Here is a 25,941-nt window from a genome sequence, read left to right as displayed (position 1 = left end):
AGGAGCATGGCCATATCTTGAGATGACAGGGCAGTAAAAAGAAGCTGTTTTGCTTTGCTGCTTTGGCCAGTGGTGTTGCAAATAACTGCAATAAAAATAATCTTTGGGATGGGACACATTCACCCTCACTGGAATACATGAGTTTTTCCTATTTATTAAAACAGAAGAGATGGCAATTGTGGCACTTTTACATTTGTGTAACAGAGGCGGGAGGTGGGGTGTTGTGAATCAGGGCAATGCTTAAGGGAGTAGAGAGAGAAATGTAGCAGCAAGCTCGGTGAAAGACTCCAACCAGGAGAAGGAACCGTCAGGCTGAATCCTGCACGCCCTCAGGAGCACTGCAAGCAGATGCTGGCTCTTGCTAGATTTAGCAGTGGCTCCTTTGGCTGAAGCCGAGCAGATGTGTGAGGGCTTTCTGTGAGGTTGGCAGGTGGTGGTGGGATGGCTTGTGAAGGGGAGCTGCTGGCTGGGAGTAGAAACACAGCCTGGAGCAGTGAGGCTGGATGTCCTGCCACGTGACCAGACCACAGGTCCCACCGCGGTGAGCTAGCTCACCATATTCATGGCTACCAGTGCGTCGTGTCCCAAGTATACCTGACTTGACATACGGTGAATACACCTCAGCTTGTACTAAAACACAACCATAATGCATAGGGTCACATAATCCTTGCTGCTCATCAGCCCTTGCTGCTGCGATAAGCATAAGGAGGTCCAGTTTATGGCTCCTGGTGAAGCCTAGATAGGAAATGACCCCAACCCCTGCAGCTGTAGGGACATGGGGAGAACGGGAGGAACCCCAGAGCTTGCACCCTTTACTTGGCCTACGTGATAGAGAGAACATGGCCAGCAGTAGGGAGCTGCCCGGGTGGGCAGTGGGCTTGTGGTGGAGCGTGGCTGGGAACGTAGGGGTGGGGACTTAACAGCTCTGTCTCTTGGCAAAAGGTGGGCCAGCATGGATGGATGGAAGGTAGATAGGTAGGTAGGTAGATGGAACATTTTCATGGCTTTTGGGCCAAGTTAAAAGCAGTTTTGTGGGCTTTATGTGCTCAACTGTGCTAGGCCCAAGGGCTTCAGCCCAGCTCCAGCCTCAGCCTCCCTACTTTTCTTGTGAGAGCACCAAGCCACTGAGGGGAGGCCACAGTTACGGCAGTGGGAACAGCTTGCGGTGGGTTTGCTTTGGCTTTTTAGGAGGCATTAAGGTGTACATAGCTAGCAGGTGTGCTGGAGAGCCTGCAATGGGGGCAGCGATCATGAGGTCCTATCTCATCCAGAGCACGAGGTACACACCTGGGGACATAGGGCATGGGGGCAAAGTCCTTCTCCCCATGAATTTTAGGTTTTTTATCCAAAGCAAGCCACCGTGAAGGGGAAGGAAAGGAGGCCAGGACAGGAATGTGCGGCAAGTGGAGAGTCAGAGCCCAATTACCAGTTAATTGAGGTACTTTAAGGCACACAGCACACCCACAATACAGCTGCTAAAACTAACACAGCTTTCGTTGCCACTTTCCTGTTATTTCATTAAGCAGTTTTGAGGTGGGGTTCTTTTGGTAGCTTTGGTATAAAACAAAGCTTCTGCACGCGAGTGAACTTACAGCTGTTTCCCCCCAGAACCCCCCCAAATCCCACAACACACTGCTATCAGTCCCAGAGGTGTATTACATACCCCTCCGCTGAGTGAGATACTGCTATCGGCTGTCTGCACATCTGGATAAAGCAGGCAAGTGACAGGGGCTGGATCCACACTGCGAAGGCATTAACCTTACGCTCCACGGGGCTGCCTGGCTGCTCAGCCAGATAACCCTGCACGTCCCAAAGCCTCAACCCACGCCACGGGGAAGGGGATGGCACCCAGCGCCCTTGCTGGGGGTGCTGCCTGGGGCATCTCCGGAGCCAGTTCGCCAGGCTGCCCCTTGGCTGCTGGCTGGCAGGGCTCTCCTGGCAGCATTTATAACTGCCACCAGAAACCACTTTTCAGGAATAAACAGCCCCCGAGGCTATTTCAGCAGCAATCCGTTTATTCCAGCTGTACCTAATTGAACTGAAGGCTGGAGCCCCGTCTCCTCTCCCCACACCGGAGGTTAGTCCCTGCCTCACCGAGCTGCTCAAGGGGCGGTCAGAAACAGCCTGGGGCAGGTCTAACACACGAACAGCGGCGAACGGCCCATCTGTGCTGATTTTTACCTAAGGAAATGCAGAGGCGTAGGGAAGAGAAAGGGGCTTGTGTGGCTCGGGGAACCCCCACAGGTGTATCTCCACCATGAAAAGGTCCTCCCTGACACCACACGCTCTATCGCTCCGTGTCCTCGGTGGCAGAAAAAAGACACCGCATGGTTTTATTTGGTTCTCTGCTCCAGTGGGACATTTCTCAGGGTTATCTCCGATCTCAAGGTGGGATTTCGGGTGCAAGGGCTCAACTGGCAAACGGAGGCACGTGGCTTCAGGCAGACCTGTGCCTGGTGGCCAGGGCCGGGCAGGGCCTCATCGCAGGGCAGAGCCAGCAACACAATGCCCAGAGGTGGCTCCCATTTACTATATGCAGCTCCAAGAACACTGATGCTTCCGAGCGTGTTAGCATTAGTCAGTGAGCTGGAACAGCATGGAAATATAATCCAAGGACATGGATGACACACACATAAAGATATTCCTATTTATCAATGAAAACAGGAACGAGCCGTGTTTGCCCGTGCTGGACCGGGAGCTGGACAAGATGGAGGCACCGTCTGCACTGCGGTGTCAGTAACTCGACAGCAATACAGTTTAGGAAAAAACTGACATAAGTTTTAGATTTTATTCATTCGTACATTATTTACAGCAGTTGCTTTCATATTACAATTCTTTCATCTTTTCAGTTTTCACTTATAAAAAATTAACCAAATAAACCTTATATAACCAAATTTATCACAGCAGGTCTGGTTAATTTTCACAGTTACAGCGGCCATCAGGAACAGAACTTAAGTACCTACAAGTCATTCACCCAGAGCACCTTGCCCGGCCCTGCCCGAGGACACCCCGCTGTCCCTCGAGAGCTGGCAGCTCCCGGGGCTCTGCCGACGGAAGACGGAGAGACCGTGCCGCATCGGGATAACGCTGCGTAGGCTGGAGCTCAAACGCCTAAAGCACACCGCGGGCTAACTCGCGCACATCTTAACACGGCCTGCCACGCTAGAAGAACTGGTTGGTATCGATACGCCTTGACAGTATGCAAACGGCTTGCCAACAGAGCCGACTGCTGCTTCCCTCCATCGGAAAATTGTATTAGTTTATTCTGTTTTCTGCTATTGTTGAGCCCCAGTAGTGCAGTAGCAGAGTACACTGGGGTGCGAGAGTGCGGCAATGAGCGTTTACCTCCCTCTGACTCTGACAGCTCGTCCTCGTGCCTGTCTCTCCCACCAGGAATGGTATTTGCAATAATTCACCCTTAAAACTACAGTGAAAAACCTGCACTGCGTAAGGACTTACAACGCCGACGAACGATTCAGGCAGAGGGATCCTACACGGGCAAGTTCTCTGCCGAGGTGAAGTCCAGTCCCAGAGACCGATGGCCTTTCCTCGTACTTAATCCTGCTCCCCAGGTGCAACAGCAGCACTGACGCCAGTGTGTTCCTAACGGTATCATCTTCGTTAACTATCTCCCTGTGCTCTCCCCCACGTGCTCGTTTGCTTTACAGTGGTAATTATTGCTGTTTTAAAATATGCTCGTGTTTCTTTGAGGACTTGTAGCCACTTCCCGTTACAAAGTACAGTACATACTATGCTGAACATAGAAAACACAAGACTAATTTCACATAGGTCTTGTACAACGGTGAAGAGATGCAGAGTAAGAGGCTGTTCAGGGGAATCCGAGTTTCTATTTAGGCATGAGTTTAGCCTGTAACCCATGAACTAAAAAGCCACTGCCTTAGACATGAGCGGTTCTGGTAAGCAATTTAGCCCCAGTTTTGTTTGGTTTTGGTTTTTTTTTTTTTTTTTTTTCAACTGACGTTGGACGTTTTCCAAATGCATACCACACATCTGCTTAACACTACCAAAAAGATATTCTTGTTTTTCTTCCTTTACCTTTACCGCAGTTGTCTCAAGAAGACTTTTGCTTTAATAAAATAACACAAGCACACGAACTGCTTAAAGCTAACAGCCCAGCACAATCATAAGAACAACTCACAAAGCAATGGATGCTTTGTTAAACCTAATTATATTTTTAAAAAAGCAAATATACATATTACAAGTCAAAAGGACTAAGCTTTGGAGGAAAAGAAATTGAAAACAACGTTAGCTATATGTTCATTACGCTTACATAGCAGTAGCTGCTTCTGCATTCAAACGTGTTACTCGTAAATAAATTTACAGTTGCATTATGTATTTGTTATGCTCTTGGTCTCAATAAGTCCTTCTTCTACTATTTAGACGTTCAAAGAATATTCTCTCCCACAGCTGACCATCGTGTAATACAAAGACAGCACTGAACAGCGATTTTAAACAGTGGTCAAACTCCAAATGCTGACTTAGAGCTTGTTGTTTTAAATGATACTGTGTTTTAACTAAACCCTCTGTTGTTCAAATTACTCTCTTTCTTACTTTATTTTCAATGAAAGGTACTGAAAATGACCATTCAGGTAACAGTTTTTCAGTGGGAGATGAGCATAACCTCTGTGCATAGTCTCTATTACTGAGGGATGCAAGAGCACACCATTTTTTTACTCAAGATTCTGTGTGGATCTATTTTGAGGGAGAAAGAAAAGAGAAAATTATCCTTTTGCCTGTTAAAGCTTATTTAACAGTTTGCATCCCTTTGTTTTCTTTACATGATACAGTATATTCCACTGCAAGACTCCAGCTAGCATGGAATTAAAATGCCTTTATTAAGCTTTAAATAGAGTGCATACCAACAGCATCGTACTAGCGCTAATGAAACACAGGCTCCCAGCACATCGAAAATGAGATTGTTAATTCGAGGTAACCGGAGCTGGTTCCTGCCCTTGTGTGTTTGGCAATTCGGAAATCCCTGCAGTCAGTCTCTATCCATTTGCACCTCGGCCAGCAAATCTGGCAAATTAAAAGGCAGCAGACCTGCACCACGGACGGGTACGGTTCAGTGAGCAACGGGCAGCAGCAAGGATCGTGACGAGGTTTTGTAAAACCACAGTTCCCTTGGGAATTCTGACCACGGGACTTTCTGTTCTCACCCTCCAGGGCCTTATCCTGCTCCCCCCGGCGCCGAGGGGCAGTTTGCCACAGCAAGGACAGGGCCTGACCCCCCCCCGCCGGCACCGAGCACTTTCTGCTCCTGCTGCAGGTGTGCGGCTCTGGGACCCCAACAGGCACGTCCGAACCCCAACAGCCACCGGCCGACCCGTAGTCCTGCTTCTCCTACACAGGGACTATTAAATTCAGATGTCATGACATAAAGTATCACCCATATTTCACACGGGGATGAACGCAGAGGGGAAATGACTGTCCAAGTCCCAGCCCCGGGGACAGATGTCCCCAGGGTCGTTTACCCCCTGCATTTGCTGAAGGGCGATGCTGAAACAAGTCAAGATGCAGAGCTGGCCCTTGGGGTTTTAAGGATTTAGGTGCATCCATCCTGCATGTAGCGGAAGAGGAACGACTTGTGCCCTGCGGGCCGTGATGCTGACTTTGGGCATGCAACTACCTCTGCGGCATCGCAAATGCTGGTCCTGCTTCTGCGCCCCACGCCACCCCCATTGCACGCTGCCTGCAACGACCAACCAGCTCAACCCCGCAGCACTACCACACCTCCGACCCGAAGGGCACAGAGCATCCTTACAGTCGCCTCATGATACCGTTAAACTCATCTTGCTTCCAACAAACATCTTTTAAACCAAGCCTGCTTCTCCCTGACAGGGTTGACTATGCTGCCAGCTATCTCCTTCCATGATGGCCAGCCCAAAAAGCCCTGCAGCCAGGGTACCCCACGGCCGTGCATCTCTCCTCCCTGAGAAGGCAGTGCCCTGCAGCAGCCCCGACCTCCCCGGCTGCTCCCTGAGCCGTACGTGCCGCAGAGACAGGAGTGCATGGACCGTGCAGGCAAGAGCCCAGCTCCTGCCCCTCAGTCTCGTGTGTGGGGGCAGCCTGCAGTGCGCTGGGGAGAGGCAAAGGCTGGCTCAGCAACACCGTCCCACATACCGCACGGGAACAGCAAGGTAGGGGAAAAGAACAGCTTTCAGCTGATGGCAGTGCCCCAAACATTTCTGCGGCAAGAAGCGCTGCAAAGGGCATCTCCCAGCAGAGATGAATTATGGCTGCTATCTCTAAGCATCTTGCAGGTGCAGTCTGCTTCACAGAGGGAAAACACGGCGGGATTTTACAGCAAATACCAGTTCAAGGGTTTCGAGTAAGATTAGAAACCACTTTCCTTGTTGCTTTGATTGCTCAGCATTATTGGCCTGGGACCATTCAGGGGCCAAGCTTCCCACAGAGCTTATTGCCAAATACTATGTGTGCTTGAGATGCCACTTTGCTCAGGATGCGCAGGGCATTCCTGCTCACTCCCCAGCGAATTGCCCAGGCTGTGCCGGAGGGCTGGGGCAGCCCCGAGGCTGTGGACCTCAGCCACAGCAATGCGAAGTTTCCCCTTTTGTTTTTTTTCTTCTTTTTTTTCTTCTTTTTTAACTTTTTTAGAGACCTCTACATGGACACCACACCCCGACCTGGTCAGGTGCCTTCCCCAGTGAGCAAGGGCTCTGCCCCAGTCCCCTCCGAGCAGAGGACACTCGAGCAGGGATTAGCAGAAAAAGCCACGATGCTAAGGAGAGAGCTGCCTGGCGAGGAAACCGCATCCTCGGTGCCACCGCACGGCACACCGCGCAAGGGCAGCGGCCTGCGACAACCCACCTGCACAGCACAGTAAAAGCAGACACCTGGCACAGCTGGGGGAAGCTCCTTCACATCTCCAACACATCCTCCACCTAAATTTGAAGCAATCCTCCTAGCCATCGTGTTTACTAGCTAAGACCCAAGAGATGCTCCACTCTTCCCCGTGCTCCAGCTAGAAGTGTCCTTGGAAGCAGAAACCACCAAAATAAATTAGGAGCATCCCCTGCCATCTCATACTGATGGGACTCTCTGGTGGAACTAGACTTGACAACTGGCAATAGGCTTTCGACGGCAGTAGGTCCAGACCACAAGTTCTTCTGCTCAGGACCAGACCCACAACCATCTTGTGCTGCTCTGCACTACTCAGATGCTGAACTGGGATGGAAGCAGTCAGGAGGTGACGCTCAAGCCCGGAGAAAGGGGGATGGTGACGGTCCCAATGCAGGGCTGTGCCGACCACAGCTATCTGGTGCAGGAGAAGCAAGAAGCTCCGCAAGGGGGGGTGCAAAACCAGCACAGGGGGCACGAGTGATGAGCTGTTAGGATCCTACTTTTCCATGCAACGCTGTTTAAACCAGTGCACCCTGAAAGAAGCACCGTGGATGGATGGATCCACCAAAGGCAGTTCAGCCTCAATACGTCACCCCGTGAACTGCACCGTGCTCTACCAGCACGCTGGCCTGGGTGGCGAGGGCAAGGCAGGCTGGACCCTGGGGAGGGCAGCGGGTGAGCCCAGCATGGTCCAGAGCCCAGGGGCCACACAGCAGCGGGAAGAGGCTTTCTGGCTCCAGAGCTTAGCCCAAGCTATCGTATTTAGGGAAACTTCCCATGAATGCAGATGAAACAACAGTATCACTTGACACTTTTAAGCCCAGCCTTGTCTAATCCTATTCAGAGCAGCTCTGGGTGGGAAAGCAGCAGCAACGCCGGAGGTCCTGTACCCCCATCCCGCTGCTGCCACCAGGGATGCAGCTCTGGCAGCCAAGTGGGCTTCCCAATAAAAGCCAGGGCTGGGATCTGCAGTGTTTCACCCACCAGCCCTCTCCATCTTCCAAGGAAAGCAAAACCCAGCCTATTTGGCAGCCAGCCCTTTCCTTCAGAAACGAGCTGTCCCGGCTGGAGAGCTGGGAGCAACCAGCTGGATTTCTTCCAAAGAGCCTGGTCACAAAGCAACTGGCAGAAGCATTAAGGGAAGAAATTTGCTCGGCAGCTACTGGCCAAGTGGCAACAACTCAATCCTTATCGGTGCATCTCCGGCAGCCGGAATGCCCAGGGAGGAACGCAGACAGCACACCAAAAGCTGCACCTTTCCAAAGCACCTCTTTGCCAGGCAACTCAACAGGTATTACGATCAGATACTGTAATATCATCAGTTAAGGTTTACACGTTTTTGAAGAAAATACTGGTAACCTGATGGTACTTCTGCGTCTGTGGGCTCTGGTGGGATTTATTCCAGATTTGGCTTTTCTGACAGGATGTGGAGTTGTATTACAAAGGCACAGGTATCAAATAAAACCAGCAACATTCTTTTAATTAAATATCCCAATAAAAAAATTAACACTCAATTTAGGCTTTACGTATTCCTCCCTTATTAAGAGACTAGTTTTGGTTTTTTTTTTTCCCTCTGGAAAGGTTTTAGTGCAGTGATTATATAGCAACAGAAAAATAAACTAAAAAAGGCACAAACTGTTTTGTATTTTTTTTTTCTTTCAACTTTTGCTAACACTTTATATTTGTCTATTTTACTTCGGTTAATAAATCACTGAATGCAGCAAGAAAATATTCTGCCAATTTCTGTACACTATACAAAAACCCCTACCAACAGTACATTATTTCAGCTTCAGGAGAAATGTACAGCATAGAAAGACTTTTAAAAATATAGTGCCCCATACAGAAATTTTGTTAATTAAACTCACGGTCTCTTGCTACAGTGCCCTTCACCATCCTCATTCTCCCCCCTTATTGCTGGGACACACACTGGGACTCTGCCCCTCCGGCTCCTTACAGGCTGGGCCGAGCCCGAGCCCAGCGCTGGGCGCGCTGCCGGGGTTGTGCCAAATGGCTCCTCCATCCCTGGCGCGGGTGCCCGGTCCAGGGCCGGCGGGGATGGCGCGAGCCCCGTCAGCACGGCCGGCCGCGTCCCAGCGCTGGGAAAGCTTTCGGCTGGAGAGGAAAGGGCAGCTCCCGCTACGAGCGAGACGCGGGCAGCACCCCACGCGTGGGTCCGTGCCGCCCGCCCCCCGCCCGCCCCACGGCTCCTCTCCTCTCCGCACCCCACGCCGCCTCCCCTCCGGGGCTCTCCCGCTGATGCTTCCATTGTGCTTGCAAGTGCAAGCGTGGTTAACACAGGCTCTACCCTTTCATCAAGTTCATCGTGATAGGTGTTGGGTTTGGTTTTGTTTTTTTTTTTTTTTTTTTTTTTTTTTCCCCACACACACACGCATAATACTTCATAAAATAGTAACTTTTTTTTTCCCAGGAACTAAATTAAAGGTGTTTTCCCTTTAAATGTATTAACAGAGCTGAACCCCTCCACCCACCCCAAATTAAGTGCAGCCAGAAATGGTTTTCTTTATACTTCTGATACCACGTTTTAAAAATTAAAACCTACCAATCTTTTTTGTTCCCCCCCAAGACGTAATTCATGCAAAGTTGCTATTTGTTTAAATAAGTTATAAAAGTTGATATCTCAGGCTAGAAGAAGCTGTAGTCTTGGTTATTCTTTAGTTGGCAGGCACTGTACATACATACCAGGTACAGACACATGCCGAATCTGCTTTGCATTGCTTTTTGCATTGTACAATTCACAAATCTGACATCATTAAAGCAGTTAATTACCTTTGATGGAAGGCTGCAGTGAGGCCATCTACATTTATCAAACAAGCAGCTGGTTAAGATAATAAGTATGTTTCCCCCCCCACCCCGGCGCTCCCCAAAATGCTATTATCTGTCACACGTTGCTTCTCTGAAGTGGTTAGATTTGGTGCGCACATTAATGTGCAAATGTGTTGCCATAGGAACTGCAGCCTCCATTACGCCTCAATGACACCATTCAGCAAAAGCCAAAACTAAAAATAATAACAACAACAACAAAGGAAAAAAAAAACCCAACCCTTAAAAACAAAATAAAAACAAACAAACCAAAAAACCCCAAAAGGCAGCAAAGAGAAAGTCCAACGCACATGCGGAGTCTGGCCCAGGACTGCAGGTTACGTGTGGCTACAGAACAGCGCAAGAGATATTTAGGTTTGATCTTAACTTCACGCTATGGTACAACGGGGCTCAGAGTTCAGCCGGTCTGAGTCTGTGCTGGCTTAGGAAGGAGGGGGGAATGGAGCGGAGTCGTGGTTACCAGATGCACCCAGGGTCTCTCAGACATTTGGCAGAATGAGGCACATCCAAAAAAAGTGCAACACCAGTGCCGTGGCGGCAGTGCGATGTGTTTGAGTGCGTGCACGCGCTTTCCTCTTCATGCATTGTAGCAAGCGGGTTCAGGCGAGGGTTTTTTGCCCCCCACCTTTTCTTTGAAAACTATTAACCAGTAAATAACGGTAAGACGAATGCATATTCTACTTACTGGTGCATGAAATACTGAAAACTGCATTCAAGTAATATTTCTGCACTATTACGAATGCATCACTATGTTACTTACATTTGGAAAAGGAGAAGACTATGTACACCAGAGCAGTGGTACGATTTTGCAGTTAAAGTTTCTGTGCTTTATGGAGGTACCTGGGAAGGAGAGGCCGCCGCTCCGCTCCGCTCTGCCCCACCGGCTCGCAGGACTCCCAGCGCCACCACCTACAGCATGCGAGGAAGGAGCGCTGCTCGGCCGGACGATCGAGCTGCACGGAGCAAACCAAAAGATGACATGAGGGAACAAAAACTCAACCTAAAATTGGCAAATCAACAGTGACGAGAAATAGAAGGGCAATTTATTATTTTTGAAGGGGGAGGAGGAGGGAAAAAAAAAAATTTTTTTTTTTCGTTTGGTTGGTTGGGTTTTTTTTATTCTTCCCGCAGCTGCAGGCGGTAGCGGTGGTAGCGGAGCTGGAAAAACATTCTCTCCAGTAAGGAGCGCGTCATCCCTGGCAGGGCGTAATGTTCGACGACACCCACGTGCTTGAACCCCAAGGACTCGTAGAGCTTGTGGGCTGCCATCTTCACGGCCGTGGTTCCCAGCACGACGGAGGAGTAGTTGTTGAGCACGGCAAACTCCAGCACTTTGCGGCCCAGGGCCTTGGCGATCCCTTTGCCGCGGTAGTTGGAGTCGACGGACATGCGGCGCAGCTCCACCGTGTTGTCCTCCTCGTTGCCCCGCGCCGCCACGATCCCCACCACGTTGCCGTCCAGGACGGCGACCCAGAAGCAGGAGCCTGCGGGAGATAAAGCAGCACATGTAGCTGCCGGCCACCTCGGACAGGCAAAACAGACAAGGCACCCGCTTACGAACACACCGACGGGAGCCGGGCTTGGGGTCAGAAATCACCTCTGTCACACATGGGGACTAATGACCCCCGTAAATAAGGAACAAACTTTCTTCTCCCTTGACACTGTGAAGGGAATGTTGTTTTCCAGAGGAAAATGCACAGGAAAGTCACTATGAACCAAAACGTGAGATTCCTAGGGAGCAAGTATTATAAAGTGCCTTTGGCTGCCATCACAGACAGGTCATGATCCTCAGCTCCTGGTGGCACACGATGGGTAACTTCGGACCCGCACACAGCCATGCTCTCCTGCCCCACCATGAACTTCACTGCAATGAGTCCCGGGCCCCTCCCAGCCCAGCACAACCCATCTTAGGCTGCTTGTTGCATCCCACCCTGAGACCTGGCAGTGGCGCCGGCAGCCCCTTGTACGCTTTGTTGCCAAACTCCTCCTCTACTAGGAGCCACGCTTTCCAGAGGATCTCATCTCCAGGCGAACAGCTCACCTGCGGTGCGGGCAGAGCACCACCGGGCTCATCAGCCGAGAGCTGCCGATGTGCTCCGGGCAGACCTGTGGTCTCCAAAGTGAGCAGGACCGGCCGCATGCAGGCAGGGAGGCACGGGGGAGAAGCACAGGGTGGTGCACAAAGCATCCTTGGTGACTGGGGAGGGCAGGACCAGATGCCAATGAGGGGAAGGCAAGGCTGAGCCCCCTTCCCTGGTGCTGTGGCAAGCAGCAGGGAGCCAGCTCGGAGCTGGTCAGGAGCGGGAGCCCCTGTGCCAGGGCACAGCAGGCAGGGCTGGGACACGGGGAGTTGGTGGAGCCTCCCTACGTCTGGGAAACCTGTGCCTGCTGTGGGCCAGACACCCAGCCATGGTCCCAACCTCTTCTTGGGACTCATAAGGATGTTGCTTTTTGGGTGCAATGCAAGAGCAGCCCTGATGGCTCCGGGGTCCCAGGGAAGGGGGCAATGACACCAGCCCTGGGCACCCAGGCACTAGTGCGGCCGTTTCTCCTCCTCAAATCTCAGTACCTTCATGGAAAACACTCTGGAAGAGAAATGCCATGAGACAGGCAATTCACTGCAGAGAAATTGCTGCAAGCCCCAGGAGCAAAGGAAGATTGTCCTTCTTCCTCAGGGACACTTTGCCTTCAGCCAGCACCAAAGTTTGTTCACAGCCACGACCGCAGCCTTGCCAGACGAACAGGGCTGGCTGCTGCACCCTGGAGAGCCATGAGCACTGCTCCGCGCACGCAGGGACAGCACGAGGACCTGGCCTCCCTGCAGCATCCTCCTGCCAGCCCCTTCTCCACCCCATGAGGCCTGGCTTGTTTCTGACCTCCGCCCCACGCACATCTGGATATGTGAGTGCATCCTCCTCTTGAGGACTTCAGGGGCTCAGTGCAGGACTTGCCTAAGACAGTTGCAAATCGAAAATCCAAACTGGGCAGCAAGATGAGAAACCAGGATCACCAAAGCTGGCAAAGCACAAACGGGAAAATGCCATATACACCCCCCAGAAAGAGCATCTCCTGTGCACAGCCAAGATCAGGCTCACCCCCACCCCTTTTGCCCCACAGTCTGGGGTGCTCATGGCTAGACATCCCTTGCTTTGGAGCTGCTGCTCCTCCTCTGCTGGCATGTGCCAGGCGAGAGCATCTCGTGAGCTGGAAACATGGTGCTCAAGCAACTCAGGCCAAAACCACGTAGAGTTTCAGCAAGCAAAAAGCAAAACCAGCCCATCCTTAATTGTGCCCCGGCACCAGTCAGCTGGCAGTGCTGCTCCAGGGACGAGGACGCGGCTTAATGAACAGGCTGCGTTTTTGGGGGTGCAGGGGGTCAGCACTGCCGCTCTGCAATGGGGCTGAAGGCTTGGTAGGGCAGATGCTGCCTTCAAGAGGCCAAAGCAAAACCCATCTAATCAAAGTCCAGAAGCCTAAAGGGCACCCAGTCAGGCTTGGGGCAAGCACCCCAGGGTCCCAAGTGCTCCCACTACAGCCCCAGTTACGAAGCTCAAATAAAACTGGATTTTGATGGAGAGAAGTACCAATATCTTCCCATCCTACTGCTCGTAACAGCCAACAAACATTCAAGCTGATGCAATTAGAAGCTGCTCTAACTCTGGAGTATTACAGCATCACTTGGCCCCATCAGCACGGGGACTTAAAAAAAAAAAAAAAATTAAATTCAAGTAACGAATTACTCAGGTGTTAACTAAAGATCTCCACAGAAAATCCTGGTGAAGGAAAAGTTGAATTGAACTGAAAAGACCAATGTTGTCAGCACAGGGCAACTGTGACCTTAGCTTGGATATTGCTTAATTAACACCCAGGAAAGCCACTATTCAATTCCAGCAGCTAACGAGGGGCACTGACAGGTCTCTTGCCACGAAGGCCTTTCAGTGCTCAGGAGGAACATGGCTTCAACCCAGAAAAAGAGGATCCCATCACAGGAGAAACCCCTGGGGCGCTGCGACCTGCCGCAGGCCTGGCCTTTTCCTTCCCCTGGGCTAAGCAGAAGGAAACCTGACTTGGGCAGCAGCTCCCTCTTTAGCATCAACCCTGCCAACTGCCCCACCCAAACGCGCGGCACACCTCCGTAAGGACCGGTGCTGAACAGCCTGGGAGGGTGCTCAGGGGCACACGGCACCACTCCCCCTGCAAAATGGGGAGGGAAAAATGAGGAAGGCAATGGAGAGTCCTTCGTTACTGGAGGAGAGCAAAGCGCGGGGCGGCGGGAGGTGCCTCCCCAGCTGCTGCCTGCGGGACAAATGCACCTTGCGGCTCGGCGACGCCATCGGAAAGAGACAGCCGAGGTCTTCTGCGCTTCCCCGCGGCACAGCCTCGCTGCCGAGGAAAAGTCGGGAACAAACGAAGCGTGGGGAACCAGCCCAGGTTCAACCCAGCACACCGGGCTCGTCCCCGCCTCCAGAGCGACGTGCAGCTCCAGCGATGCTCATTTTTGTTCCCGCTGCGAGCGAGTCATTACGCTGTCACTATCTAGGTCAACAGCTAATTTTTAAAACACTGGGACCCATCTTGACCCATTTATCACAAGCAGTTAAGATGTCTCTCCTCTGCTGCCGCGTTGACAGTGTGGCTTGTTCCCCTGCATTCACCTGGATCTCAAAACGTAATTTATTCAGACATGACCTCAGACGAAGGCCTACAAGCGCTGAAAACCCAGCAGCCGCCTTCCCTCCGAATACAAATCACAGGGCTGAGAGCTCACTGCTCTCTGCTCTGCAGCCTTGTTTTTAAACCTCTCAACACGTGGCAGCTCTGCCCAACACCCCCAGCCCATCCATCAGGCCTCTGGCCACACGGCAAGCACACCATGAGATCGGGGCCACGGCAATCCTCACCCCTACATGCACAGCCACCAATTTCAGCTCCCGTGGCATAGCCCAAAAAGGGGATTCACGAGTCCCCGTGTCCGGGGAGCAGAGATGAGAAACAACTCCCGGGGATGTCCCCCCGGGGGCACACGGTGCCGTTCCCCGGCACCCATCTGGTCCTGAGGCAGCCCCAAAAAGTGCCATAAAGCGGCCAGTGACTGGTGCCCACCGAGCTGCAGCTGGTGGCAGAGCCACCATGTCCCTGTCACCCAGCCCTGTGTGCAGCAACTCCGCCTGGAGCTGCTTCTTCAGCAAGACTGGCTCGTCTGCCTCAAACCAGAGACACCAACCTAGGCTCCTCATGGCTCGAGGATACACGATTACTTCCCTGATTGCTTCCTGCTTTTATTCCTGATCTTCCCTTCTTAGCAAGCACCTCTCCTCTGTGCCCACCAAGCCTGAGAGGCTGCTAAAGCTCAACCAGTAACACACTTCCCGCCTTTGTAAAACAGCACATTTCCAGTATTTTTTAGGTCTTCTGCCTATTTAAAACCCAAATCTGGCCGTGCCTGCCACAGCAGAGCCCACAAGGCCCTTCACACCCCTGGCCCCCTCTGACCATCCTCCAGGGTGGAGGCTGTACCCTCATACCCGGCCACCCCAGCAGGGACCAGCCCGGTTGCAAGCACCATGACAGCAAACCTGCACTCCTTGTTAGTTTTTACTTACAACTTTAAAGCTTAATTATAATGATTTTGAGTTCAACGTGAAAAGAAATAGTATCTGGCACATCTCCCAGTGTGTGTTGTGCACGCAACACTTATAATTAGCAGCAGACAGGATGCATCTGCTCAAACAATGCGAGTTGTATTCAGCTCTCATTTACACCTGTGCCATTAGTCCCCAAGACTTTTACCCTGCTGCCCACCCCGCGTCCGCGCCTGCTCTGAGGATCACCAGTGGCCAGATCCTTCAGCCTGTTAAACACACCTCAAGTTTCCAAAGGTGGCTACAAGCCCAGGAGCAGCTTTCACCCATGGGGTTGTCAAATGCCTCCTCCAGGGAGCTGCATCCCACTCGGATGGGGATTTGCTACTGAAAGCTGTTTTGGGGTCCCACCATGTGCTGCTGACCTTGGGCTGAGACCTTCTCTCCTCTAGGCAAACCCTCCAGTTTCAGAGCAGGAACCCTGAAGGTCTCCTTCAGTTTGCTTTTTACCTAAACTCAACATGTTTTCAGCAATCCTAGCCAGCTGCAGCTCCTCACCATACCCACTCTGCCAGCAGCACTTGCTCCGGAGCGCGGTGGAAGCAACCTGGGAAAACCACCGCACGCTGCCACTCCCCAGGGCTGAGGGGCTCTCTCCCATCTTTTCTGGACCAAGGGGATTGACTCAGAGCCTGTCTTGTTTCTGCACTTTTTCATGCCTAGGATGAAATAACATTAATTTCATCTCACCTGTCAGTAATGAGCAACAGCCTTATTGCTTGCAGTGCTATTAATAGCAGGAGCCAACGTTTTACTCTCTCACACCACTATCCGAAAATAATCACTGCTGCAAAGATAAACACAAACCCTGACGGCTACAACTCTCCTTGCCCTTCAGATACTCATCTCGTGGCAGAGTCTCTGCCTCTGCCTTCGCTTTCATCTGCCTCCATCTTCTGGGGTTCCCCTGTCAACTCAGCACTACAGACATCCAAAGCCCTTCCAGTTCACCCTGCTCTAAACTCCTCTCTAGATTTTTGAACCTGCAAGAAAATTTACTCCAAGGTCTGTTCTTCATGGATGTCTTGCATTTAACTCCAGCTGCCCTGTGAACTCCACTCTGGCGTACTGGAGGCATTAGCTGTTTCCAGCCAAACACCAAGCCTCTTTGCAGCACTGTCCCTTGCCTCCCCATCCGACTTGGCCCCTCCAGGCTGCCAACAGGCCAAGGTGAGGAGAAGCAGCCATGGAAAGCCCACCACCACCTTGCCTAGCTCTCTCCACTCCCCCAGCCCACTGCATCACCACACAGAGTCTCAACTTCAGGAACTCACAGGCAAAAGCCGTAATAAAAGAAGAAACGTTTTAAGATGAGGGGGGTGAGATGCTGGAACAGGTCTCCCAGAGAAGCTGGGGGTGCCCCATCCCTGAAAGTGTTCAAGGTCAGGTTGGATGGGGCTTTGAGCAACCTGATCTATTGAATGATGTCCCTGCCTATGGCAGGGGATTTGGACTAGATGATCTTTAAAGGTCTCTTCCAACCCAAACCATTCTATGAAAACAAAATCTTGAGATGCACACATCTATGAAAAAGGCACAAAACGGCTGCGACGTGCATACCAAGGAAGATGATTGAGGGTTGCTCATGCTTCACAGCAAGGTCAGACACTGTTCCTCAGCTGACAGCACCCAGGGCCTGAAACCACACGCGATGGCACTGTCTTTCTGCTCAAAATTTAAGGATGATTCCCAGCTTTTGAGGACCAAACGAGAGCATTCTTCTAACCTGCCCACCCCTCTCCCACAGCACAGGCTGCCCTCAGGCTCCACACACCGCCACGTGCCCCACGCCCTGAGGACCTCCCCGGAGCGGTGGCACCACGCTGGCCGCTCATCCTCCACCCGAGCACCTGCCCAAGGAGGACATGCCGTGTGATCCCCTGCCTGTGCTTGCGAGCCTCCCCTCCCGCTCTCCTCCACCGTCATGAGCTGCACAGCTCTCCCCCGTGCAGCCAACGAGGATGGTGGGTGAAAATAAATTCATTTATTTTTGCTGCAAATTCTTTTACACCCTTCGGTGAATAAAAGGCCAGTGGGTGGATGGGTGGAAAGATTGGAGCCAAAAGCACTAGCAGAGAGTACTGCTAAAAAGGAGGGGGAAAATGAGACATCAGCCTTCCCCACCAGTACGAGTGCTGCATGATTGACTATAGCAGGTTCCCACAGCTTTCCTAAGTCCCTTAGCGCTCGAGGACCGCCACCCCACAACCCAGAATTGTAACAGTGTGCATCGCTCTGACAAAGCAAAGCTCTGTCTGCCACGTACTTTTAAAACCCATTGTTTTCTAGTAAATTCTAGTATTTCCACAGGAACAAGCGAAGCTCTGCCACCCCAAAACATCCTGAACTCACACTTGGGTCCTCCCCTGTGCCTGCACCCACACACCAGGGTGGGGAGGGGGTTCGGGGCTGGGCCAGATAAAACCCATCCCTGTTTTCCATAGGGCTGGAGAGAGGACAGAGTGGCTTCTGCGGCCACCACCCACTGCTGGTGCTAATTTTGCATGGGTGGGGTTGCATCCGTGTGGGAAGAAGTTTTCCTTGGAAGCTCAGCACAGGGCAGGTATGGAAACCTTGCCCAGAGGCAGGCCAGTCTTTTCCCTCTTTCTCCAAGGGTGGCACTGCTATCTACTGCAGCCAAGCTCTTATTAACTTATTAAGCATGGACTGTGATTTTCAGTTCTGCTTTAGCATGTCACAGCAATGCAAATGTGAGCAATTCCCCTCACGGCTCAATGCTGTCCTGGGTGACGTCCTCAGAGCATCACCCAGATGAAGGGACCAGCAGAGCCGCTCTGCAGCTACCACCACTGCCGGGAACCCGCCAAGTGAACACCAGCTCCTCTGCGTGCTTACAGCAGAGCCAGGAAAGCATCTGAGGACCGGCCACCGTGAGAAAAGGAAGCTGATGTCAAGAGAACCTCTGGCCAGGCCAGGTGTGAGCTCTGGGAGGGGATGGAGGCTGCCCACAGGCTCGGTGTGTATCTTCAGGGCTTTGCTGGGACGAGCAGCATCCTGCACTGGGCAAACCTCCCTCTCCAGCCTAGATTTTCCTCCAGGCTGCTAGGAAGGGGCAAAAGGAGAAAAAAACCCAAACAAAAAAAACCCCTAAAATCAGCCCTGTGCTTCCCATAGGACAGGACCTGCAATTGCCTGCATCCCTCGCTCTTAATATACCTACGTAAAAGCTTGACAAAACCAACAGGCTTGCTAATCCTAGAGATCCGAATGCCCCCAAACTCCTCTCTGCGACTCGCTGACGTACTGCGGTGCAGGGCGGTGCGACACCGCCACGCGGAAATAGCAGGGCAGAGGAAATGCAACACACCGTCGCATCATGAAGCTTTAAATATTTGCCCTTGGAGTCACGTGTTCAGCATCCAGTGCCATCTTTCGGTGTGATTTTGGCCAGAGCAGCAGCCCTTTCTGCCAAGCAGGGGTGGTCTGAGCAAGGCGGTACGGAGGGAACCAGGGGCTGTCCTGCACTGGACACAGTGCTGTGTAATTATTACTTATTTATAGATAAGAGTAAAAAGCCCCAAAGTTCAGTGTCTCGCCTCTCCTCCTGCCAGCGCTATTTATATACATTGCTTTAAGCAAGACAGGCCATGTGCGGCAGCCAGTGGACAGAGTCCCCAGCCCAAAGCTGGCTATGCCCCGGCCATGCATTGCTGATGCTGTTTAAGTCCTTGCCCTTTTTTCCCCGTCTGGGTTTTGAAGAGGGAGCAGAGGAACTCAGCACTTGAGGCAACTCTCCCTCCTCCTTCCCCTCCACCCTCGGCAAAACGCGGGGCAGACCAGCCGAGTTACATCAGCGTCAAGGGAGAAAGGAGGCTCTTCTGGGGAGAGCGCGGCTGCCGCCAGGTGAATGCTGCCGGCGGGAGGAGTTTGGGGCACAGACGTGGCATCAGCTGCTGCCCGGCCACAGACACAGGCAGTCGGGGTGCAGGGGCTAACCAAGGACAGGCAACCTGCTACGGACTGCAACTGCTCAGCTAGCCGGGTCGGGGAGGGATTTATTTCTGTGTTTATGAGGCACGTTATCTCTCCTTCCCTCCATCTTTCCCATGTCTTGAGTTTCTCTCCCTTTCACCCTTCTAGTTCCCATTGGGTTCAAGCAGGGCTGCATAACAGCTCCAACAACTTCTGCTAATAACTCTACATTTGACTTCAGTTAAAAGGCATTCCTGGAGGGCTCCTACAAAATAATGGCATTTCAGTGTAGTTTATGGCCATGGAAACCGGGTGAGATGTGAGAGACCCTGACTCTGACACTCCTGACACCCATGAGCATCCCTCTACACCAGGCAAGGCGCAGGTGTGGGGGAGCAAAAAACATCAGAGACACACAGGAATTATTCATGCGTGAAATTAGAAATGCTGTGGGACCCCTTCCTTCCCATAAATAACTCCACATAACCTACCACCGCAGGATTCATTGCCCTGTTATAAATAACTCCCTGCTGGAAGAGCACAGGGCAGCATATCTGTATGCCGAGGGTGGGTGACACCCCTTGATTCATGGGGCATCTGGGCAGCAGGCAATGAGATCACCTGCACAGCATGAAAAGAGATGGATGATTTGGTCCCAAGCAACTAGCTCAGCTACTTCTCCATCCACCTTCTTTTCCATCCTTGCTACCTTTCACTTTTGTTGTTACCAAGGGCTGAAGCTACTTGCAACCATCCCTAAGCTCAGGCAAAGTCTGACGGTGACATCCAGCATTTGACCTGTACCATGGCCACAGCACGGTTCCACACACGTTTGCTACCAGAAACACCGTGACCACAACCCACAACAGCAACGGGTCTCAAACTGCCCCAGGAGACAGGAATTCAGAGGTGGCCTCTGCAGCTGATAAACTTGAGCATAAAATGAGACATGGGAGGTGAAGGGGTTTTTGACTGCAGGCAACAGCTGGCCTAAACATCCGTGCAAACCCAAAGGCATATTTGGATTCACACTGGTATATGCCGTAACGTGCCACCGCTGATAAAGCTGGAGCGGCAGCACACGCTGCACAGGAGCTGGTCCCACCGGGAGGTTTTGCTGCAGCCTGGCTTTACCCTCACCTGGGGATGGAAAGGGTGGTGGGGTTGCAATTTAGAGTAACAGTACAAGAACCGACTTTCATCAGTGCCCACTCCATGCTTACTGATGGAGCTTGAGAGCACCCAGCTACTTTATCACAGGTATTCTGTTTTGGGGTGTCAAAGCCCCTGGAAAACCCCTAAGATGTTGACGGCTAGTTGTAGTTCACTTTCACTCTAATATTTTGACTGGAGAAGAGAAAAACACATTCTGCAGCAAACAGGCTTCAGAAAATGGCCAGATTTGGTCCTAAACAGCATCTCCTGCTGTCACCACTGGGGATGTAACCCAGCAGGCATTTCTAATCTTCTTAAAACCTTTGCTTCAAACCTAACCCTGTTCCTTTGAAACACCTGTGTGGCAGCTCCTACACATGCACCTTACTCCTGTAAAGCTTCAGGAGGACCCAGCCTGAATGTCTGGATCAATGCAAGCTGTTAGTGGCCATACCCCATGTCAGCACTTCACAGGTTCATTTTTCAAACAGGCTTCAGTCCTGCGGGGCCTGGAGCATCTCCGTGTGTGACAGCACCGGGGGAGCTCAGCAAAGCCCTGGGAAGCGCTCGGCACATCTCGGGAACAGGCTTTTGATGAGACAGCTAGAAATCCAGGCGATGCCGCAGACAGGGTAAAGACAGCCGTTCCAGCACATTTCAGAGGGTGCTATATTAAGAAGTGCAACAGCAGGACTTTAAAAATCTTGTATCTGGCTCTTTTTGCTGGCCGTGATGCACCTTGAAAAGCAAAGACTGTAATAAAGCTAATGTATAGCAACTGTTCAAGAAAAAGCTGCAGAAGCAGTTATGTGGGATTAGAAATACCCTGGTTATCAGGGCATGTTTAGCCTAGCCCATCGCTCTGCTCTCTGCTATTGAAAAGAAGGACACACTACAGAGAAAGGAGAGACAAAACCACCGATTTAGCAATTGGGGTCTACCTGCTGGGTCATCAAGAGAAAGCACAGTTTGAGAAACCAGGCATTGTCTGTGGTTTTTGCATGTGAGCAATTGTTATCGATAAGCAAAGAATTAAATAGCTTAAAGGAGCGGATAAAGACTAGAATATGCGATTTTGGCCCGGCATTGTCCCCAGGGCTAACTGGATGGTGAGTCCCAGCTCAATGGAGCTGGCTCAGCAGAATGGACTGGTCTGCACAAATGGACAAAGCCAGAAAAAAGTATTTAGAGTACTTTCAGAGTAGATGTTCCCTATGCATCCAAAATCTGCACTAAGCCTATCCACTGCAGAGTCAGGCCTTAAGTAAACCAATGCTTTAGAATTTAGACTGGTTTTTAGTTAGAAGTTTAAAGGAAAAAAGAAATCAAGCCCTTCTGCCAGCTTTGCTAGCCTGCGTCCTCTCAGCGACTGCTCCAAAAAGACTGACGTTACAATTAGCTGCTCGTTAGTTAAATTAGTTTACAAGATAAAATGTGTTGCTGGTTGTGTTTTAAGCCAGCTCCTTAAATGGACATTGTTAAGGCTCACTCTCCATCTTCTACATCAATCTTTCATTATATGGCTTTATTGCTTTCAGAAAGGTAGTGAACTTACGTTACAGCACTTTCCACTTCCAAATACTGAAAAAAACTGGAAAAACCTACAATTATTGGATGTTTTAGAATTCATTATTTTCTGGCTGACTTTTACTTCATATGCATTACTGTAAAAAGGCACTGAGCAATAATCACCAAATGACTTCGTTTTAGCTTAGCAGTTGGACAAGCCATGAATCATACAGGGAAAATGGATAGAATCGATCTTATTTTCGCCATCCATCATTACTCGTCTGATCTAAATTTAGCCAAGACTCCCTTTAGTTCAATAGAAGTGCCTGTATCTACACAGGTGTTGGACCAAATGCTTCACAGCAAAGAGAGAAACTAACGTTATGTTTACTTAAGGTTAAACAATAAATGCAATTCTGAGCTCTACAAGGACTTCCAAGGAGTTTCATGCTGCTCTAACCGAGGTCAACAACCTTTAAGGTGAGTCACCCTCCAGGAGAGCCCCTCCTCTGCAAATGACCCTGGCAAGAGCCTACACAGCTCCCTGGCAAACAACTACTTTTAGCCAGGAACAAGGGAGGCAAGATGAATGGCACCCAAGAGGTAGGTTCGAACTGAGGGTGTGGCATAATGATGCATTAGGACAGAACAACCCATCTATGCCTGCAAGCTCTTTAAATCAAGAGTCAAAAACAAGGCTGAGAGGAGCTTCCCCTACCTTACAGCCAGATCACCTACCTACAGCCAAAAGGAAGGGACTAAAAAGATTTGCATTTTTAAAAAGTGACAGACAAAAAAAAAATCCAAAACACACCCCAAAACAGGACTACATTGCTTACATTACTTCCAGGGGCATCAAGGACAGCAGAGCTGGGAACAGTTCACCCCCGTCAGGTAATCAACTGCATTTTATAGCATATAATCCCAACGCACGGGATGGGGCTCCCCGAGCGCTGCCGCAGATGCTGACTGGTTCTGCAAACACACCCAAATCTATGTCTGTAAGGCAGAGAAGTGACAGAAAAGGGCGATGGCACAACATTCAACTGTAAATCATGTAAAGGATGCAAACATTCAGCCAAAACACGTTGTACGCTCTGCTTCAGTGGTTCTAAACATGTTTTTTTTTTCCCCCCCTTAGCACATTCCTGCTGCCCTCAAAAGACTCTGAATGAAGACTTCACTACCACAGCAGCCGATGAGCAATAATGACGAGTAGCAGTTCGCAATATTTATGGTGCAGAAACACTGACCAGAAAAGTCTCAGACCCCAGGGCAGCTCCTCCGCTTTCCTTCCTGGGGCATACCGGGCATTGATGGACAGGGACTGCAGTTCACCAAACGCTGCACAGCAAAGAGAAACTACCACGATGCTCCCTAAAACTAGCAATAAATACAACTCTGCTGCACTCGAAACGTTTCTTTCTGCAGATGACTTGAGTTTCACAAGAATCCTATCTTGTTGCTAACACAATGAATCAAACCTCCCCGACCTCTAACTTTCCGTTGTGTTAATAATCTACAGGAATGGAACAGCAGTCGTAAGGAGCTATATTTTCTCTGAAACCACAGCAAAGAATTCATTACTCAACATAGAGGGAGATGGGGAAAAAAGAAAAGGTTCAGGGCACAGATTTGGTACAAACTACAGGCTGAAGTCAGTTGGCACATGGCTTGATCTCCTCGAGCCTATTGCAAGCAATAAAAATTTCTTCCTATTTCTAGCACAGCAGCTTGAAATGGTGCTGCCCTTCCCCAAACACACCCTTCCCAGAGCTCAGGCATCCAACAAGGATGCTAATCATAATCAGCTGGGACCAACTCACCCCATCGTATCACAGCGTGTGAATAGTCACCATCTGCCACACCAAGATAAGGCCCCAAAATCCATTGCAATGGACTGGGAAGCGCTTGAGAGGCGAGGAGTGAGGGTGACACCGAAGCACAGCTCACTACCTCTGTCCTCCCCAGCCGCTCACCACGGGTGCTTCTTAGGGCACTTCTCACCAGGACCAATCCTGTCTGACTCGGTAGTATGAGCCCCCCAACCAACGGGCCAAACTTATTCCCCTAACCCCTGGGTAAGGAGTAGATGACTAAATAACAGGGGAACTGAAGTGATAATAAAGCTGGTAAGGAGAATCAGGCTTGGGTCAACCAACCAAACCTACAGCCTCTCTGCCCTGCTGCCATCGAGGCAGCACAGTGTCTCTGGGGAGACACTCACCCTGGCCTGGAAGGTGATAAAAAGCAAACAAACAAAAAAAGCAATCTGCACCTGCAGCATGCCAAGAAACAAGGCCTTTCCCTTGGAAAGGGGATCTGCCATGCCTTTCTGACATTCAAGGCTAGAGGTAGCAACAGGACTGATGCTTCAGTTTGTAGCAAATGCAACTCCTGACCTGTATAAATAAATGAATAAGCTAGCAAACCTCTCTGGAAGCAAACCTTGCTAGTATTCCCTAAATGCTTTTAACACCAACACCTTTTAAACACTAGAGGCTTCCTCCATCAATGACTCTTCCTCTACAGCATATCAACCAGCCTATCCTCTTCTGAAAGAGCAGGGAAACAGGCACTCACCCCACCACATGGGACCAGACCCTGAGGCATTTTGCTATACTGTTGTGGGGCTGAACCTGACCCATTGACAGCTGCAGGCACCTCCTGGTGTTTGCACCTTCCCACACCTCCAACCCAACCCTCAACCAACTGACACAGTGGGTGGTGATGCCGGCGGTCAGGTAGAAACAGCAGACGGAGGTACTGCTGCGTTCCCATCCCGCTGTGCTTGCAAAGCCTGGCTGTAGGAGATGCTGAGCCCCTCCTGAGATGGTGCCTGGGGGTCCTCAGCCCTTCTGAGGCAATGGGCTGTTGTGTCAGCTAGGACTCTCATTACTGCAATGGGCACTCTCTCCTTGAAAATAAACACAAGCTTTTTTCCAGCAGGAAAAGCTTGTGAAGGCAATCTACTGCCCTTCAGGTACCACCTCCCCATGGCCATCCCAGTGCAGGCTCCCACTGTAAATCACCACCTTTCTTGCCTGCAGCCCCCTTTTCTAGATTTACTGTGAATATTTAATCCCTGAAGGGCTATTACAGTTTTACCTAGCTCAGCCAAACTAAGCCCTGGTTGCTCCAGTGTGTCCCACCTGTGCATGCCAACTTCCCCCCACTCACTCTGTTGGAGCCCTGCACAGCAAGGCGGGTAACACTGGGTCAAGACTTCACTTTCTTCTGTCACCCAAGTAACAAAAACGGAAGTCCTCTACAAAGCCTCGGTATTGTCTCCTTCCACCCACCACACTGCAGACCCCACCAAGACCTCCTGAGCAGTGTGAGCCTCCATCACCACACATCGCTTCAATTTTTAACTCTCAGCAAACTGGTGGCAATGTCCCCGGGTAAAGTCAGAGCACTGCCACGGTGCAGAAACACACCTCACTGTTGCTAAAAGCAACGTGTTTCTATCTCTCTTCCAGTATGTCAAGGCCAATGCGCCTTGGGTGTAATTCTATGGAACTCCACTACTCCAGACTGAAACTAGCACGTTTATTTAACGTAGCAGCAAAAGAAAATTCTACATCCATAAATACATGAACATCTGTCAGGCTGGGCACAGATAATGGACCTGTTGTGGATGATGCATTAACAGAAAATGAAAATTACATGTGTAAATCTCTACATCTCTAAAATTAAAAGAGAAAAACCCCCTTTGCCACGTGTTCAGACTACCATGCCAGACCAGTCAGGTCAAAGGGCCCCTACAAAAGCCTAATCCAGTTATTCCCAGATCTCCAGCAATGACCATCTATCAGCATCTTGCATCCTACATCCACATGAGTGGGTTCGTTTGAGCCCCAGCCTCAATACCAGTCATGAGAGCCAGGGATTTGAAAGAGATTTGCAGAACAAATCAATGGAGTGAGTAGGTGATGGGCCATGTCTCACTCCGTTGGGGAGACACGTGGGAAAT

At 50.8% G+C, this 25,941-nt stretch overlaps 1 protein-coding gene across 1 annotated transcript in view; it reads right to left on the bottom strand.

Moving 5' to 3' along the window:
* Positions 1–2,769: 2,769 nt before the first annotated feature.
* Positions 2,770–25,941, bottom strand: part of ASPNAT (aspartate N-acetyltransferase) — a 36,754-nt gene continuing 13,582 nt past the window's right edge. The window contains exon 3 of the mRNA XM_087737505.1: positions 2,770–11,210. Coding sequence (XP_087593631.1) covers positions 10,843–11,210 — 368 coding nt within the window. The 3' untranslated portion in view covers positions 2,770–10,842. The remainder of the gene's footprint in view (positions 11,211–25,941) is intronic.

Source organism: Nipponia nippon, unplaced genomic scaffold, assembly GCF_047370975.1.
Source record: "Nipponia nippon isolate SJK-2023a ecotype South Korea unplaced genomic scaffold, ASM4737097v1 scaffold_6, whole genome shotgun sequence".
Classification (NCBI taxonomy): domain Eukaryota; kingdom Metazoa; phylum Chordata; class Aves; order Pelecaniformes; family Threskiornithidae; genus Nipponia; species Nipponia nippon.
The sequence above is the reverse complement of the archived record's forward strand: the minus strand, read 5'-3'. Positions and strand labels throughout refer to the sequence as shown.